The following is a 20,248-nucleotide window of genomic DNA, read 5'->3' as shown; positions in this document are numbered from 1 at the left end:
CTCTAACCAATAGTGCGGAAAAAAAGGTGTGTGTGTGTGTGGGTGTGTGTGTGTGTGTGTGTGTGTGTAGGTAAGTAAAGAAATAAACAACAGTAAAAAGACATTTGAAAATAACATTAGCAAGGCTATTTACAGACACTGGTTAGTCAGGCTTATTGAGGTGGTATGTACATGTAGGTATGGTTAAAGTGACTATGCATATATGATGAACAGAGAGTAGCAGTAGCGTAAAAAGAGGGGTTGGCAGGTGGTGTGACACAATGCAGATAGCCCGGTTAGCCAATGACTAACCAGTGTCTGTAAATAGCCTTGCTAATGTTATTTTCAAATGTCTGGTTGGTCGGGCCAATTGAGGTAGTATGTACATGAATGTATAGTTAAAGTGACTATGCATATATGATAAACAGAGAGTAGCAGCAGTGTAAAAGAGGGGTGGGTGGGGCACACAATGCAAATAGTTGGGTAACCATTTGGTTACCTGTTCAGGAGTCTTATGGCTTGGGGGTAAAAACTGTTGCGAAGCCTTTTTGTCCTAGCGGTACCGGACCTGGCACTCCGGTACCGCTTGCCATGCGGTAGTAGAGAGAACAGTCTATGGCTGGGGTGGCTGGMGTCTTTGACAATTTTTAGGGCCTTCCTCTGACACCGCCTGGTGTAGAGGTCCTGGATGGCAGGCAGCTTTGCCCCAGTGATGTACTGGGCCGTACGCACTATCCTCTGAAGTGCCTTGCGAAGTGCCTTGCGGAGGCCGAGCAATGATGCAACTGGTCAGGATGCTCTCGATGTTGCAGCTGTAGAACCTTTTGTAGAACCTTTTGAGGATCTCAGGACCCATGCCAAATRTTCCTGAGGGAGAATAGGCTTTGTCGTGCCCTCTTCACGACTGCCATGGTGTGTTTGGACCATTGTAGTTTGTTMTTGATGTGGACACTAAGGAACTTGAAGCTCTCAACCTGCTCCACTACAGCCCCGTCGATGAGAATGGGGGCGTGCTCGGTCCTCCTTTTCCTGTAGTCCAGAATCATCTCCTTGAGGGATAGGTTGTTATTCTGGCACCACCCGGCCAGGTCTCTGACCTCCTCCCTATAGGCTGTCTCGTCGTTGTCAGTGATCAGGCCACTGAACCACTGTTGTGTCGTCTGCAAACTTAATGATGGTGTTGGAGTCGTGCCTGYCCATGCAGTCGTGGGTAAACAGGGAGTACAGGGGGGGACTGAGCACTCACCCCTGGGGAGCTCCAGTGTTGAGGATCAGTATGGCAAATGTGTTGCTACCTACCCTCACCACCTGGGGGCGACCCGTCAGGAAGTTCAGCAACCAGTTGCAGAGGGAGGTGTTTAGTCCCAGGTTCCTTAGCTTAGTGATGAGCTTTGAGGGTACTATGGTGTTGAACGCTGAGCTGTAGTCAATSAATAGCATTCTCACGCAGGTGTTTCTTTTGTCCAGGTGGGAAAAGGCAGTGTGGAGTGCAATAGAGATTGCATCATCTGTGGATCTGTTTGGGCGGTATGCAAATTGGAGTGGGTCTAGGGTTTCTGGGATAATGGTGTTGATGTGAMCCATTACCAGCCTTTCAAAGCACTTCATGGCTACGGACGTGAGTGCTACGGGTCTGTAGTCATTTAGGCAGGTTGCCTTTGTATTCTTGGGCACAGGGACTATGGTGGTCTGCTTGAAACATGTTGGTATTACAGACTCAATCAGGGACATGTTGAAAATGTCAGTGAAGACACCTGCCAGTTGGTCAGCACATGCCCGGAGCACACGTCCTGGTAATCCGTCTGGCCCCGCAGCCTTGTGTATGTTGACCTGTTTAAAGGTCTTACTCACGTCGGCTACGGAGAGCGTGATCACAGAGTCGTCCGGAACAGCTGATGCTCTCATGCATCCCTCAGTGTTGCTTGCCTCGAAGCGAGCATGAAGTGATTTAGCTCGTCTGGTAGGCTCGTGTCACTGGTTAGCTCGCGGCTGTGCTTCCCTTTGTAGTCTGTAATAGTTTGCAAGCCCTGCCCCATCCGACGAGCGTCGMWGCCGGTGTAGTATGATTCATTCTTAGCCCTGTATTGACYCTTTGCCTGTTTGATGGTTTGTCGCAGGGCATAGCGGGATTTCTTGTAAGCTTCCGGGTTAGAGTCCTGCACCTTGAAAGCGGCAGCTCTACCCTTTAGCTCAGTGTGAATGTTGCCTGTAATCCATWACTTCTGGTTGGGGTATATACGTACAGTCACTGTGGGGACGACGTCCTCGATGCACTTATTYAWGAAGCCAGTGACTGATTTGGTGTTGAATCCCGGGACATGTTCCAGRCTGTGATAGCAAAATAGTCCTGTAGTTTAGCATCTGCTTCAATATAGCTGGGTCGCCCCGTCCTGTCCCTAGGGGGCTACCACCCTGCAGTGCCCCAACACACCCCACTCAACTTTAGGATCTTTGTGAAAGATTAATTATTGGTGTTGAGTGTATTAGGCCAAACCAGAGTGACAACRCAAAGAACGGCAGACCCCCATGTCCAGCACTGAGAAGCCCAGCAGCTAAATAGGTATTTCCCCTGACGTGGCCATGTTTCGATATAAGGCATCTAGACCTTATGAAAGTTGCTCAGTATACCCTTAATCTGATAGTAAATCAATGCTGGTGATACATAACTTGACATTGTGGGAGGATAACCAAACTTCCAATTAATGGCAATTCATTTCTTTGTCGCTATAYATGCCTGGTTACACAATTTCTTCAGATAAGTCTCCAGTATCAACAGTTCCAAGCAAACAAAAACAGGGAGAAGGGAGAAAATGTAGACATGCTGACCTGAAAGAACATACTCTTTGCCAGAATTCAGCCAGCCTTCAGAAGAACATAACCTTTGCAAATACAGTTGAAGTCGGAAGTTTTCATACACCTTAGCCAAATACATTTAAACTCAGTTTTTCACAATTCCTGACATTTAATCCCAGTAAAAATTCCCTGTRTTAGGTCAGTTTGGATCACCACTTTATTTTAGGAATGTGAAATTTCAGAATACTAGTAGAGAGAATGATTTTTTTCAGKTTTTATTTCTTTCATCACAAGTTAACAAACACTCAATTGGTATTTGGTAGCATTGCCTTTAAATTGTTTAACTTGGGTCAAACATTTCGGGTAGCCTTCCACAAGCTTCCCACAATACGTTGGGTGAATTTTGGCCCATTCCTCCTGACAGAGCTGGTGTAACTGAGTCAGGTTTGTAGGCCTCCTTGCTCGCACACGCTTTTTCAGTTCTGCCCACAAATTTCCTACAGGATTGAGGTCAGGGCTTTGTGATGGCCACTCCAATACCTTGACTTTGTTGTGCTTAAGCCATTTTGCCACAACTTTGGAAGTATGCTTGGGGTCATTGTCCATTTGGAAGACCATTTGGGGCCAAACTTATTGACTGATGTCTTGAGATGTTGCTTCAATATATCCACATAATTTCCCTACCTCATGATGCTATCTCTTTTGTGAAGTGCACCAGTCCCTCCTGCAGCAAAGCACCCCCACAACATGATGTTGCCACCCCCGTGCTTCACGTTTGGGATGGTGTTCTTCGGCTTGCAAGCCTCCCCCTTTTTCCTCCAAACATAACGATGGTCAGACCAGAGGACATTTCTCCAAAAAGTACGATCTTTGTCCCCGTGTGCAGTTGCAAACCGTTGTCTGGCTTTTTTATGGTGGTTTTGGAGCAGTGACTTCTTCCTTGCTGAGTGGCCTTTCAGGTTATGTCCATATAGGACTCGTTTTACTGTGGATATAGATACTTTTGTACCTGTTTCCTCCAGCATCTTCACAAGGTCCTTTGCTGTTGTTCTGGAATTGATTTGCACTTTTCGCAACAAAGTACATTCATCTCTAGGAGACAGAACGCGTCTCCTTGCTGAGCGGTATGACGGCAGAGTGGTCCCATGGTGTTTATACTTGTGTGCTATTGTTTGTACAGATGAACGTGGTACCTTCAGGCGTTTGGAAATTGCTCTCAAGGATGAACCAGACTTGTGTAGGTCTTCAATTATTTTCTGAGGTCTTGGCTGATTTCTTTTGATTTTACCATGATGTCAAGCAAAGAGGGACTGAGTTTGAAGGTAGGCCTTGAAATAAATCCACAGGTAGACCTCCAATTGACTCAAATGATGACAAAGGCACAGTCAACTTAGTGTATGTAAACGTCTGACCCACTGGTATTATGATACAGTGAGTTAAAAGTGAAACAATCTGTATGTAAACAATTGTTGGAAAAATGGCTTGTGTCATGAACAAAGTAGATGTCCTAACCGACTTGCCAAAACTATAGTTTGTTAACAAMAAATGTGTGGAGTGGTTGACAAACAAGCTTTAATGACTCCAACCTAAGTGTATGTAAACTTCCGACTTCAACTGTATGTCCTCTATTCTGTTTCACACCTCCAGCAGAGGAATTACATTTCTGCATGTAATTCAGTTTCACTGGCATATAGTAAGTTCTATGGATGGTCTTAAYCTGCAGTAATTTATATCGGATATGATATGAACTTGACTGGGCATGCAAACATACCTATGTCGATTCATCATCATCAATAGCTTCTACCAGGTGTTTCTCACATTTTTGTTTTACATGTTTTATGTCTTCYGGGAAAGTCTCTATCAACCCTTGATACAGTTTGTAAATCAACTTGGAGGTTTGTCAGACTGCCTTAAAATAGCATCTGGCTTGTCCAGTGTTTGCTGCATGGAGAAAATAAAGTGTTGTATCTGCAGGGAATTCACCTGAGCTCTATTACTGACTTGTCTTTCCAGGCTGCCTGACCCTGCTGAGTTGTTGTAAACTGCAGCTGGAGCCTTCATGGACAGAGAAGATATTTTGGGTTATTGACACGTTCTTCTGAGTTTTACTCAGAACCACTGTGTGGCCAGGAAGAGAATATGTTCTTAAGCGGTGTATCTTAAAAAGACAGGCTTCCTCTGCAGAGCCAGGTTCCTCATAAAGTTTTTTCTTCCCTAGGATAGTATTTAATAGCCACTGTCGCCTTTGTGACAACTGCACTATACTAATGGTCTACTAGATAATGTTTAGGAGCAGCATAGGTGAAACATGATAAGGTCTAGACCACTTCAGACAGAGACTATTAGCTTGTTGCACGTCACCTCCAAAGATATCCCTCTTTCCATAAARGACTCGATTAATAGAACAGATTTTAAAAAAGGAAAATCGAATCAAAGTAAGTTAGGAAGGAGGGTGATATTCAGCACAAAGATAAGAGGTCTACTGATAAGGTGTTAATAGGCAGGAGAGTGGGAGAGACAATGAGAGATAAGGGCTGAATTTATAATCATTTATCTCTACTTTAATGGTATTTTAAAATCACAATGGGATATAATCATACAGCTTCTAATAATGAACTCAAGTAGTGGCATTTGTTGGTGACTTCCTGCAACTATAGAGGGTTGCCACCTCCTGGCAGCCATGTTGAAAGACCACCGTATCAACTCTTTCGACAACAACACCTGAACTGTCAGAAAAGCTAAGAAACCTTTTTGCCCGTCAAGACCTGAACCCAGACGGCTATCAGTACAGGGTCTGCTCCGATCATTTCATCACTGGTAAGTCTGATCGATTTCAAGTTTAGTTTAGCTGTTATTCTAACCAGGTGTTAACAACAAGACTAAGTTAGTCAACATTAGCTAGCTCGATAGCTTGTAGTCTAGCTATTAGCATGTGTCATGTGAGTTTCAAGTTTTGGGAAAGCTATTTTGTTCACCATGAAATTGCACCTTTATAACAAAGGATTGCATGCATCTATCTTCGCATTTACAGACTAATGTAAGCCTACTATTCCTAATGTGATTAGTAGATTGGATAGTCATAATTTAGGCTATTAATGAGAACGTAGTGACATAGGCCTATAGGCTATATCGAAGACGTTTCTTTCCTTTGCATGGGGAAAATGTGGCTTATAATAAACATTTCATACAATTTTACTACACTTTATGTGACTGGAGACATTAGCAGAGTCGATGGTAGCCTAGGCCTACTCTGCTGACACTGACAACAGATCACTAAAAACAACCTTGTCTTGAATACAACCATGCAATCTAGATGTATGAAAAGGGCTCATGGCTAGAAGGGATCCAGCTTTTGTCAAATTAACGTCAACGTTTTTTGCATTTTAGCTAACCCTAACCCTTTTCCTAACCTTAACCTAGTTCTCATAAGCTGCTATGTTAATTCTCCTAACCTGCTGCTTAAGTTCTTCTAATATGCTACGAAAATTAAAATATGACATTAATTTGACAAAACCTGGATCCCTTTTAGCCACGAAAAGGGGAGATAAAAATGTTACAATATGACGTACATATAGTTGTAGGACATTATTGTCCCAAAGAACTCCCGTGGTKCTGACCCAATTATCATTTTTTGGGAACTTGGTAACACTTTACTTGATATCAAGCATCATAACACGTTATGACYAGGTCATAACCATATCATAATATGTCATAACAGCTGAAATAAGTTGTCATAGTCTGTCATAATATGTTCATAACACTGTCATGACCTGTATATTTACACCTGTTGTGACATATATTGTGTAATTTTATGGCTGATTTTGACACCTACATACTGTAAGAGTGTCAACATTTATTCAAAGTTTTTTTCCCTGCCAAGAAGTTTCCATTCGTTTGTTTCTGAGGTCAAAAAGATGGTGTCTTGTCCTGCTCCTGAAATCTYCTTCTGCATTTATTCCAGTCATCAGAAACAAAGCATTGGAGTAGATGCATGTTACAAGCCCTTATTAACCAACAAAGCAGTTTTAAGAAAAATAAGTGATAAGTAAAAAATATTAATTAAAGTAACATCAATGTGTGCGCATCATTGTGTGCYCAATTACAATGATAATTTAAAATGGTCAAGTTCAGAAAATGTTTTTAAACATAAACATTCTGTTAACAAGTACTGTAGGCTACGGTGTAATGTAATGTTTTGCCTTGTGTGGTAGGTTTTGTGGGTTTTGACACTCTTATAAAATGCAATATGTGTCACAACAGGTCTAAATATATGTGTCATGACAGTGTTATGACCATATTATGACAGGTTATGACAGCTGTTATGACATGGTTGTGACAGTGTTAGAATGTGTTATGACGCTGGGTGTCAATTAAAGTGTTACTGAGAACTTTATTCATAAGAGAAGTGAAAATGTATGGACATTACATCATAGGACAAAGGCCTCAATGGGATAGGACAACCTCCTGTGTTGACTATTGGTTGTTCCAGCCCAACAATATATTTCATCTTTGTATAGCACTAAAACACCTGAATGAATTAAACACAACCAAACAAACATTGAGAAGATCTGCAGAGAAAAATGCCTGTAATCGTGCCAAGCTTGTAGCATCACATCCAAGAAGACTTGAGGCTGTATTCACTGCCAAAGGTGCTTCAAGAAAGTACTGAGTAAAGGGTCTGAATAGTTATGTCAAATTTACAATGTGATGTTTCAGTTTTWATTTTTTATGAATTTACAAAAATGTATAAAAACAAGTTTTTGATTTGTCATTATGGTGTATTGTGTGTAGATTGATGAGGAAAATAAATAATGTAATACTTTTTAGAATAAGGCTGTAACATAACTAGATGTGGAACAATGCACTGTTTATGGGGCTAATCATCATACTAGATTTTGTACATGCCTTTTGTACCTGCTMAAATTAAATTGTTTAGTGCAAATCCAACTGTTGTAATCTAGGTGGTGAAATGTATGGAAGCAGGAGTTGATGAGATCCTTAGCTTAAAACATACACACACCTACTCCTACCAAGTTCAATGACAGATACTTTTCTCCCAGATTGTCTGAGTGGCACTTGGTGGTGGCATTGTGATAAGACTACKACAACAATGACATTGTCTATGCTAAATGTTTTTATATTTTAAAATAAATAAAGATTAGTTAGMCGATAAGAAATACATATTATTCAATGGGGCAAGGCAAAGCAGAGATGACACACAACAATACTTTTCATTTCATATAACAATATAGCCTATTATTAAAGTACAGTATGTTTACAATATCATAAACAATAGTATTTTACATGTTGTTCCAAATTACATTTTATATATTCATATGGTTTAAGGGGGCACTTTTGTCATGGTGACAAGGTGAAGGTACTCTCTACTCCAATGGCACAACAGAATCAGATTGACCAAAGCACAGCATAATGACAACCATCTTGTATAACTGAGAGATGTCTCTTTCATACTGTATCTGGAAAAGGACAAAGTAGTAGAAGTAAAAACTGATGGTACTGCAGCATTGTTCATCTTTACAATGGGAATCCAGTCGACATGGGTGTCTTCATAYAGTTCAGCTGGTGAACATACAGTACATAAACAAATGAAAAACACACCTGATGTTAGAATATCACTTCTTCAGGTCACCTATACCATCAGGGCACTGTAATTGTTTAGGTTGGATGGGGATGGTTGCTGCATAGCTATTTTCAGGTCTCTTCAGAGATGTTCGATCAGGTTCTAGTCCAGGTTCTGGCTGGGCCAGTCAAGGACATTCAGAGACTTCTCCTGGAGCCACTCCTGCGTTGTCTTATCTGTGTGCTTAGGGTCATTGTCCTGTTTGAAGGTGAACCTTCGCACCAGTCTGAGGTCCTGAGTGCTCTGGAGCAGGTTTTTGTCAAAGGATCTCTCTGTACTTTGCTCCATTCATCTTCCCCTCGATCCTGACTAGTCTCCCAGTCCCTGCCACTGAAAAACATTCCCACAGCATGATGCTTCCACCTCCATGCTTCACTTTAGGGATGGTGCCAGGTTTCCTCCAGACGTGATGCTTTGCATTCATGCCAAAGAGTTCAATCTTGGTTTCATCAGATCAGAAAATCTTGTTTCTCCAAGGACAGAGTGTCCTTTAGGTGCATTTTGGCAAACTCCAAGCTGGCTGTTATGTGCCTTTTACTGAGGACTGGCTTCCATCTGGCCACCGTACCACAAAGGCCTGATTGGTGGAGTGCAGCAGAGATGGTTCTGGAAGGTTCTCCCATCTCTACAGAGGAACTCTGGAGCTCTTTCAGAGTGACCATCGGGTTCTTGGTCACCTCCCTGACCAAGGCCCTTCTCCCCTGATTGCTCAGTTTGGCTGGGCAGCCAGCTCTTGGAAGAGTCTTGGTGCTTCCAAACTTGTTCCATTTAATAATGTTAGAGGCCACTGTGTTCTTGGGGACCATCAATGCTGCATAAATATTTTGGTACCCTTCCGCAGATCTGGGCCTAGACACAATCCTGTCTCGGAGCTCTACGGACAATTCCTTCGACCTCATGGCTTGGTTTTTGCTCTGTCATATACTGTCAACTGTGGGACCTTATATAGACAGGGGTGTGCCTTTCCGAATCATGTCCAATCAATTTAATTTACCACAGGTGGACTCCAATCAAGTTGTAGAAACATCTCAAGGATGATCAATGGAAACATGATGCATCTGAGCTCATTTTCGAGTGTAATAGCAAAGGGTATGAATACTTATGTAAATAATGTATTTCAGATTTTTATTTTGTATATATTTTTTAAATCCTGTCTTCGCTTTGACATTATGGGGTATTGTGTGTAGATTGATGAGGAAAAAATGTATTTAATTAATTTTAGAATAAGGCTATAACGTAACAAAATCTGGAAAAAGGGAAGGGGTCTGAATGCTTTTTGAATGCACTGTACATTATCTAATGGTATCATTTTTAAAATGAGAACATATAGCTGAACAATATGTAAACATTGTGTGAATTAAGCTATTCTCTGCTTCAGATGCACAATGTCAAGGGGTGCATTGCAAATGCCCATAAGGCTAATGCCATCATACTGTTGGCCAGCGGTTCCCAACTGTGGTCCTCGGGTACAAATAACAGTACACAATTTTATAGTAGCCCRGGACAAGCACYSCTGATTAAATTTGTCAACCAATCATCAGGCCCTCAATGAGTTGAATAAGGTATTTTTGTCCGGGGCTACAACACAAATGTGTGCTMTTGGAGTACTCGAGGACTGGAGTTTTGAACCATTGCTGTAGGCCTATGGCTGCATTCCATTATCAGCAGCAAAATTGGTTTACATGGCTGATATCCTAAAAAAAGAGTGACAATCAAATTAAACTAATTGGAGAGCTTATGACTGAACAAAAAGGTCATGTTCATTTGAGAATACAACACAGAAACACAGAAAAATTTGAGACAGATTCCCTTCCCCTCATCATTGCAGGATTGTGATCTGTGATTAATCAATATCGACACTAATTCAGCTTGAATAATACTTTTAAGTTAACAATGAAAACAAGTTTAAACACTTAGTAACTTCAAAGACTCAACATTATTTCATATAATTTCAAAGTGTACAAGTAAGCTAACTCATATGTAAAGGTTAGATGTCTTAGTAACAAGTAGGCTATTATTACTGAAGCATAGTTTTAGAAGAACAAAAAAAGTAAATACCAGAGYTGGCCAACATCACTGCACTGATCCCTGATCTACTGGGTGAGCAGAATTCTATTCCAGCCCAGCAATTGCACACCTAATTAACACCTAATTAGGTTTGATAAATTGAATCGGGTGTGTTAGTGCTGGGCTGGAACAGAAGCCTGCACAACCAGCAGGGTTGGCCTGCTCCAGTTGTAATAGGTTTATACATTGTGTGTGACTTTTAAACTGCATTTTTGTTTACAAACTTTGCTATCATAGGTACACATATAATACATGGTAAACAAGGTTGTGCCCTTATTCTCTTGGGACATTCATTGGGACCTTTTTATCTGCATTCAAGGTTTCACTCCTCTGTATCTGAGGACAGAAAACATCACAAAGAAACAGGCTGCATTATACTAAAATTAGACAGCACTAAATATTATTTTGCTCCTCGTAGTTTTTCTCGCTAGGGGCTGGAACTGTCCTCCCACAAAGGTACCTACCCTATCCAGAGGAGCCTACTTTCCCTTCCCGGACAGCTGGAACTGCTAGCTAATCCTTTCACCCTCTTCCATGGCTGTTAGCTAGCTAGCTGGCTAGCTAATAATACATTGTTTTTGATCATTTTCAAAATATGTTTACTTACTTGAATAGGTATGTAAACACTGCCTCTTCCCAATATTTCCGGTGGAAGCGGAACGCAGCCAGCCATGTGGACAATTGGAGGACTTCCACTAGACAGTAGTCTCTGGTATTCTAACATGGCGCCTGGTTCGGTTGCTGGGTGTTTTGTGATGCAACTGCAAGCCGTCTATAGAACGTTCAATGTCTCCTCTCCCTGTTGGAAAGGCAAAAGTCTCTGATAGGAACGTAGAATTTATCATCTTGGTGTGCCAATTTTTCTTCCTTACTGCTAGGCGTGGGACCTTCGGCTTTCATGCTGGGGTCATTGTCCTCATTCTTGTCATCCCTGTGTAGGTGTCAAGCTTCCCCGTTGAGCATGATGGCTCGTCCGCTCTTGAGAAAATGACACTGAGAGTGCTTCTTCGGCACCAACTGTTCCAATAGGTCTCCTAACCTGAGAGCGCAGGGGGAATGAACACTAGTCTTGTGGCTAACAGTTATTGCTGCCCTTGCATTGGGTCAAGCCCACTTGGTCATGCAGTATAAGGTTTTGTGAAGTGAAGCGGCTAAGAGGACAGAGTCAAGACAATATACTGTATATCCATTGCCCACTTTGCCCAAAATGAAATGTTATGCTCAAAAATTGGCCTGCAATCTGATAGGTTACACAATCATTGAAAAGTCCTGTCAACGTTGTAGAAATGTATTGTCGTGACCCGTCTTTATATAGACCTTCACGCTTGACTCAGGGCAGTTGCTGCACATCCGACTGCAGACAAAATGTCCAGACGGTAACATGAGTGGAAATGGTTTAGATCCATAATCTATTMTGTGTTGCTTGGCACTGAGATTTTTAACGTCTGATGTTAAATCATGGGGCACGATGAATGTTACTGTCTTTTAAAGGCACACAAACCCAGAATAGCACTTAAACAATAAAGATGAAGTATTATTGACCAAAATACAGAGCATAAAGTACACGAGTAGCCAGAAGGTGATTTGCTGCTCGCTCTCTCTTGCACGCATGCATATTCTCCCTCTCTCTCTTTCTCTCTCTCTGTCTCACACACACTCATACACTAGGCGGTCTCTCCCCCTCAGATGCTTCAGTTTTGAAAATATGGCATGTATACTTGTGGGCTATAGTGTAAGCATTACTAAGGCGGGTTAGATTGAATCCGACAGCTAGGAGCAGATCTTCCTAACTTGTATCTGTTACTATGTGTAGCTACCTCTGTGTAACAAGATTATCTCCTTTAGTCAGTGTTCAAAGCTAACACCTCTCAGCCCCCTGGGATTATACCACCTCAGCCTAATTAAAGGCCCACTGCCTAGAGCAGCACAAAGCGCTCAGATGCTAACCAGGCTAAATGTTCTTTTCACATGATCAAACTTAAGGCACTAAACTGACATTTCCCAGTGTCCACCATTTCGTAATGAAAATGAAATACAAGTATACTACCAATCCAATGAATGTGCTTTTGTGCTTTAATAGGCTAAATCATAATTGTAGGCTATGCTATGATAAACGCAATATTGTCATACCATTTTGAAGTCATGAAAAGATCTGAACAACAAGAAATTATACACTGTAATACAATACTGCATGATAGTACAGTAGACTGAAGTATATTGTTTCATTCTACACAAAATTGTTTTCCATATGGCAACATCTGAACTTTTCCATTTCAGTGTGACTTGCGGTGCTCGTTGAGTCTGTTGATGCCCTGCATATGTTGTGATGTGTGTGTTCTACACATCTTCGGCTAAACCCGACAGCTTGAGGCCTTGTATTTATATTTATTTCCTGTCTACTGAGCTTTGTGCATCAGGCTCCATTGGTTAGTGATATCTACAACTCGTTCTACAAACCCCCTCCTCTATTTGTTCCTGCTAATTAATGACTGTGACACTAATTAAAACCAGAGCTGCTCTCAATACCTTCTGCCTCCTTCAGAGAAACATTCATATTTCCATTTACTTGTCCCAGAGCCTAATGAATATTCTGGTGCATGTTTTCAGGCGAGAAACGCAGTGGCAGGAAACTGTGCCAAGTGGGAGTGGGAGAGAGTGGCAACTTGACAGAGACACAGGCAGGAGACGGGCCTGCCATGAGAATAGTGGGACCGAAAATGTAATTATGGCCAAGGAAAAACACATTTACATAATCCACAAAAATATATGCACATACATTTCCCATTATACAAATAAATACAATGACCACACACATATACATTCAAAGGATACTGATTCTTATAACATTCTCATGCATTCACCAGAGAAAACATTTACATTGTTTGGTCCAAAACAGAAAGACATTAGAYAAGATAGAGAGAGATAATAATTACGTAGATACACCTGCTTGCTAAGCAACCTGCTGGGCCCATTTGAAACACCCTGCTGTTTTATTGTGTTGCACCTCTCTCAACGAATCGGAGTGGACACAATTTTCTGAATGATAACATGTTAAATCTGTCGAAGTCGTGTGCACCGTGGTGTGTGTGTGCGTGCGTGTGCACATGCATGTGTATTAAGCTCTAATCTCTCTGTCTCTCTCCTCTTTACCACCCCCTGTTTTTTTCTCGACTGTTTAATCACAGCGTCTTGCTCCCTCTCGCTTGCACAGTTGGTCCTAATGGCTGTCAGGGGAACTGCTGATTGACCAAGAGATTCCACAGAATGAAAAATTAATTTTTGTTAGAAGTCACCGGTTTGCAAGTTTCAGATGTTCTCTGATCCTGGTAGGACTGTACTTTCTGATTGGGGATAGTCTCCATCAGTATGTGGCTTCAGAAAATGAACCTCCTCCTTCTGGCTCCTGGACTATGGGAAATGTCTAATGCTGAACAAATCTGACTCATATAATATATGATATGTGATCGGGCCACAACCCTGACTTAATTTGCATATAGCTTTAAAGAAATGTTCATGAATCGTGCTTTACTCAGTCTTGGTTTGGGCACATTTTCCAGCAAAGCTCATACTTATCAATGCATAGGTTTAATGCATGACTATGTGTGAAATAGCATGTCTGCCTAATGATTGAAAATGAAGCTTTAGCACCAAAAKAAATTGAGACAAAAGAAGCTGAGTTTAAACAAACTCTGAGCCTATGGAGGATTGCTCGAGCTTGGATATGTCAAACCTAGACCTGGTGTAAGCCCCTTAGCGTATATGCAGTTTTTATGCTCTGTGTGGAAAGGTCATGCATTATATGCAATCTGTGTGTGCTTCAGAGGTTGGTCCTGAGGACATGTTTCTTTAGTAAGTTACTGCCTGACACCGGGATTAGGGCTGAGAGCTTCTGAGAAGTGGAAGAGCAAGAAGGAAAGAGTGAGCAAATAGAAAAGGAAGATGGATTCAATGCATATTTTTTTATGCTCCTGGCCATCTGACACAGATATAATAGAGTTGAGCTTGAACAATACTTGCATCATGAAACAGCATATTCAATTGCCAGCAATCTACTATAACCAAATTTCTCAAACCCTGCTTCACCCCAAGTTCACAATGTGTTGACTGACATGTATTTTTATTTACAGGTGTAAAGAAGGCTACCAAGGTATACGCTGCGACCAGTTCCTGCCGAAGACCGACTCCATCTTATCTGATCCGAGTAAGAACCTTTCCTTAATCATCTAATGAGAACTAAACACAAACTCCGGAAATAGTCAGTGCACCTATTTGTTTTCATGGTTTCAGGTCTACATTCATATTAGACACGACAAACATGAACATTAAAGGGCATTGTCTCTTCTCAAGTATCAAAAGTGCATAGGCTGTACTTAAAGAGGGAAAGTTCAAATCAGTAATCTTTCTCAGTTTGATTACCGTGTTGTAATAGAAACACTTTGACTGTGGGTCCCCACTGATGCTCTATGTACACTATGCTCATGTTTCCCATGATCAGGCAAAAAAAAACACATTAATAAAACCATCTCATTGCCAGTTTCTGAAGAAATCAATCTGTCTCTAACTGTGGATGGTCTCTCTATTCTTCACCCCTAAACTCCCAGCCTGGTTTTTATAGACTAGACTTAACATTMTAAAGGTAAATCTGGGACACTTAAATTAGTGTGACATGTTAKGTTTGGTATGGTTACATAAGACATATTGTTACATAAGGCAAAAATGAAAGTAGGGTGGTTGGTTGGGGGGATGGGGGGCATATAATGCAAATGTCTAGCAACCCAAAGGATGCGGATTTGAATCTTATCATGGACAATTTTAGCATTTTAGCAAAATATCAACTTTTCAACTACTTACTACTTTTAGCTACTTTGCAACTACTTCGCATGTTAGCTAACCCTTCCCCTAACCCTAACCATTTTAGCTAACCCTTCCCCTGACCCTAACCTTAATCCTTTAAACTAACTCCTAAATGTAACCCTAACCCTAAAACCTRGCTAATGTTAGCCAGCTAGCTAACGTTAGCCACCTAGCTAGAATTCGTAAAATATCAAACTTTTTGCAAATTCGTAACATATTGTATGTTTTGCCAATTTGTAACWTAACATATAATATGGAATGGGGGATGGACATCCACAAATTAATACATACCATGCAAAACGTAATCTATCATTCTAAATGGAGTGTGACGGATTACATTCAGAATAATACGAAATGCTCTGAGACCAGGTTGAAACTGCACCCAACAGAATATAATAGTTAAGCTAGTACAGTCCTATCAAAGCAGATATGTCCTGCCTTCGTGATGAAGTGATAAAATGCCCTCTGGAATATAACAGAGGCACAGGAAAAAGGTCCTTGAAAAATATGACATTTATTCTCAATAGCTGTCTATCTCCTTTCATTAGTGAGTGCACAATGTGTGGGTGTGTGTACTGTACAGTGAGATAAAAGAAAAGTTAAAAAACAGTTTTGAAAGGAACAGAGTTGTTTCTTTCATTTGAGTATGTGTGCTAGAGTAGGGCTGTTGCGGTGACAATATTACCACCACGCCGGCAATCARGAGTAGGGCTGTTATGGTGACCGTATTACCGCCACACTTGCYGTCACGAGTCATGACTGCAGTAAAATATCACGTGACCGTTAAGGCACGGTAATCTCCTTTTATGCACTTTGGACATGCTTTGGTAGTACACAACTCATCAGGTTACTAATGGCCTGGTACTCAGGGCTCTATTGTCCCTCTAACCACTCTGACATCAATGCAAATGSAATGGAAAATCACATCAAACAGTATCTTGCTTTTAAACTCACCTCAATGTGCTTGATCAATTTGAAGAAAGAAATTCAACAAAAGGTTGAACCTGATTGAAAAACATTGTCATTATGGATGTTGTTTCAAAGCCTAACAACYAAATGGACAACACTTTCTAAGGTGATGATTAATTCAAAACCCCCATTGGCATATTAGAGCGTATGCATATGCATAGGCCTATATATGAGSCCAAYCCCAAAAAAACAAGAACCTGAATTCAAATAATGATTGTGCCGTTCAGTGGCGATTTTAGCATGTAAATCTTGGTGGTGCAACCCCCCCCCCCCAATTTTTTATATGCATGCCAGCAAAGTGGCAGGTAGCCTAGTGGTTAGAGCGTTGGACTAGTAACTGTAAAGGTTGTAAGATCAAATCCCTGAGCTGACAAGGTAAAAATCTGTCGTTCTGCCCCTGAACAAGGCAGTTAACCCACTGTTCCTAGGCCYTCATTGAAAATAAGAATTWGTTCTTAACTGACTTGCCTAGTAAATAAAAAATGCCACAACTCAACCATAAACAATACATTAAATGCTCTATAACGGTGACAAACAATGTGCCTATATAAAGCTGTCGCAACACCATAACCACTAACACACCTAGTTATCAGTGGAGCCTTGTCTGGCAGCGAAACAGTTKATTCAGCCTAATTTAGAGCCTTTAAAAWAACATGGCTGACTTGCTTAAACAAATGTGGGTTCTAATAAGAATTGCGATGTACAAACTATGGCGTAAGGGTACAACGAGCCGATAAGAGGCAATCCGTAATTTGGATTAAGACATTAATAAGCGAGCTAGGACAGACGTACTCAATATAACTATTTGTTCAGCACTTTTGAAATGTACAGCAACAGAATTCAGAAAATGGGCCTTTCTTACAATATTCTCAATGTACACCAAGTCAGAACCGTAGGTTAAATAAAGGGGGCCTATAAGCAGACAATGAAAGCTACACTATTCGTCAGWMATCTTCAGGTCGGAGCTCTAGAAAGAGGCCCGATTTCCAGACTTGCAATTCCAAGTTGGATGACCATTGAAAACGTATTTTCTCAGTCAGAGCTTGTTTTTTTCAGAGTTCTCAGCTGTCTTGAACCCACTGAAGTCAGATTTCCCAGTTCTGGGTTTCCAGTTGTTTTGAGCGTGGCAGAAGTCATGCTGGATTGACACCATGGCCAATGTTGAATGTTTATCCTTTTAAGCTTGGAAAAGAGACCCTTAAACCCAGACTTGGAACCACACACCCACTCCACTGAATAGCAGGCTWGTGATTGCTTTGCAATGCTTGCAGTTAACCACTAATTCCTTCCAAACCACTCACTGTTGAATTTGCTATTTCCAACTTGTGTAATGTTTATGTTCAATGGTCGATGAGCACTGATATGTTTTATCTATAATTTCWCTTTATTATTTCTCTTCATATAACATGGATTAAAAAGCATTTGCCAGCACATTAGATTGTTGACTTTATTCATGATGATGTCTGCTAGCTTGCTAGCTAATATTTTGAAAGTATGATGTTGACCTGATCAGTCCAATCAAAGCTATTGTAGATATAARGTGATTTGACATAATTTTATCTGTGGCCAATGACCTTGAGCTTTCTTAGATGGGCACTTCTAATGTAACTCTATGGCAGCACCCAAAGAGCTTGAATTTTCAAGCTCTACCCTTACATTTGGCGGTGACGTAGTGTCCCCATGAGTGATAGAACACTGAGCCAATCATGGCGCAACTAGAGAACATTACCAAATCACGGCGCAACTAGAGAACATTACCAACCCCCACGCTTCGTATTTTCCACTGACTGCCCCACCACCACAGAAAGCACTGAGGTAGGCTGAAACAGCTGCATTTTGGAGCTGCCTTACTCAAGAAAGCAAAAAAGAGACCATTTGTATGCAGCTTTATTAACATGTTTTATTACATTGTTTGCAAACTGATATGTGACACATATTAATGTCAAAATAACACAATAACAAAATAACACAAAAGGTGGGGCTCAAAACAGGTGGGGCCCAAGCCCCCAAGCCCACTGCCCTGAATGACGGGTCACCACTGGTGCCAATATACGATACATAGCCTACTGCATAGTACACATGGCAGAAAAATATTTAAAAGAAAAAAAAATTTAAGATCTCTTTGGTACATAATTGGTTTAGCCTATACTCCAAAWTGTTACAAATTCTAGTAATCACCTTTTAGTGTGGACTGTATTATAATGCATACTGGCTGGACTGGTTACCTTATACTACGCTCCAAAGTTTGTATCCGTGAGTCTGGGAGAGAACGTATAGGCCTTGRCGATGCTGTTGGTTCATTGATGTGCAGGCTTACAAAGATAGCCTCCCTTTTATTTGATTTTGAATCGCCTAGTAATATGGGATTTTTTATTTTTGCGTAATTGATGAGCTGACACATTACCTTAAGCTACAGAATATCTCACCACCGTGCATTTCCATGTCCTCCCCTCTCTCCTTCATTTCTTTCTTGAGCGTGCAGAGAGAGGGACTGTCAACAGTTGTTTAAATATATTTTGTTGTGAAAACGTGTTCCTATCGATGTTCCCAAAAAGATTTCACTTGGTTTCCCAAYTTAAGCACTYYGTGTCTGCAGGAACACGGTTGGAGAGCCCATAGCATACAGAGTTTGGGGTGAAATAGCACCTGTCGTCCAGCAGAAGGATGCATGCTCATCAAACAGTGGTTGATGCTGAGTGAAATAACCAGAGTAGCCTACCCAGCATATGATTGGAAAACGAACAGGTGGCAAAGTGGCCTCAATTAGCTTTTTGAGCTATTCCATGCCCCTGTTCCTGCCCATTTGATAATAGGCCATTCTAAATCTAAACTAATTTGACATATGTGACCGACCGCCTTTATTCGGTCTTCTGTAGCACAATGTGAAATTGTGTTTATTACATTGGATAAAAACAGAGACACCTAGCTACAAAAAGTTATATCATACACTGCAATTGAGGAGCAATGGGAAAGTATTTCTGCTTTGAAAGTTGATAAACTTCTAACTTCACTTGTGAGAAAATGGCCTTTGAATGTTTTGGTACCTACTGGAGAGCTCTTCTTTGTCTACACCCATTCATGTGCGATGAAAACTAATGGGACTGTAGCGACTGTTGGGTGTAAACTACGTTTCTATTCAAGCGTTGATTGACATGATAACAGACCAACAGTATTCGAGAAAAGTTGAACAAACTGACCCCTCTGACCCTGTACAATACATTGTGACGTATAACGACGTCACATACGGCACGCATTACTCAACACATTGCGTGCCATACAGCTTCTTTCTACCAGGGGTAGTGCTTTCCACCAAGCGACAGGGAAAGGGGGATACCTAGTCAATTGTACAACTGAATGCATACATTTTTTGTGTCATCGCTGCAAGCCATCATGACTCTCAAAAGCCGCGACAGCCGCGGTATACTTMTGAAGATAACTTTAGCGTCCCCCTAAAAACCCTATTCAAKTTCAAAACAAACCTTCAAATAGGTATGCAATGACACATTATAAGCTCTTTATAGTGTTTTATTAACATTTTAGAGGTGATAAGTTTGACATATCTCCCCATTTCACTATTACTCAGTAGCCTTCGCTTCCCCACTCCTCAATTTAAAAAGAAATCAGGCGGAGCGCCATTGCCTTCTTCAATCATGCAGAGAAGGGCAGCATGAAGGTTGCGTCATTGATTTAGCTGGAAAGCGGAGAAATTGAGATTTACAGTGGTATTCACATTACAGTTGACCTGGAAGTGTTCATTTTTGGGGTGCTAAAATATGGTCACGTGTATATTCTCCTACATTATTTTAACATTTCTACAAACTTCAAAGTGTTTTCTTTCCAATGGTACCAATTATATGCATATCATGGCTTCAGGGCTGAGCAACAGGAAGTTTACTTTGGGCACGTCATTCAGGCGGAAATTGACAAAAAAGGTGCCTAGCTCTA

The 20,248-nt window shown here is 41.1% G+C and overlaps 1 protein-coding gene across 1 annotated transcript in view; it reads left to right on the top strand.

Moving 5' to 3' along the window:
* The window catches only part of LOC111978446 (pro-neuregulin-3, membrane-bound isoform-like), a 528,893-nt gene that overhangs the window by 381,945 nt on the left and 126,700 nt on the right, over nt 1-20,248 (top strand). The window contains exon 3 of the mRNA XM_024008516.2: nt 14,608-14,681. Coding sequence (XP_023864284.2) covers nt 14,608-14,681 — 74 coding nt within the window. The remainder of the gene's footprint in view (nt 1-14,607; nt 14,682-20,248) is intronic.

Source organism: Salvelinus sp. IW2-2015, linkage group LG18, assembly GCF_002910315.2.
Source record: "Salvelinus sp. IW2-2015 linkage group LG18, ASM291031v2, whole genome shotgun sequence".
Classification (NCBI taxonomy): Eukaryota; Metazoa; Chordata; class Actinopteri; order Salmoniformes; family Salmonidae; genus Salvelinus; species Salvelinus sp. IW2-2015.
Note: the sequence above shows the minus strand (reverse complement) of the source record. Positions and strands in the feature narration are given on the sequence as shown.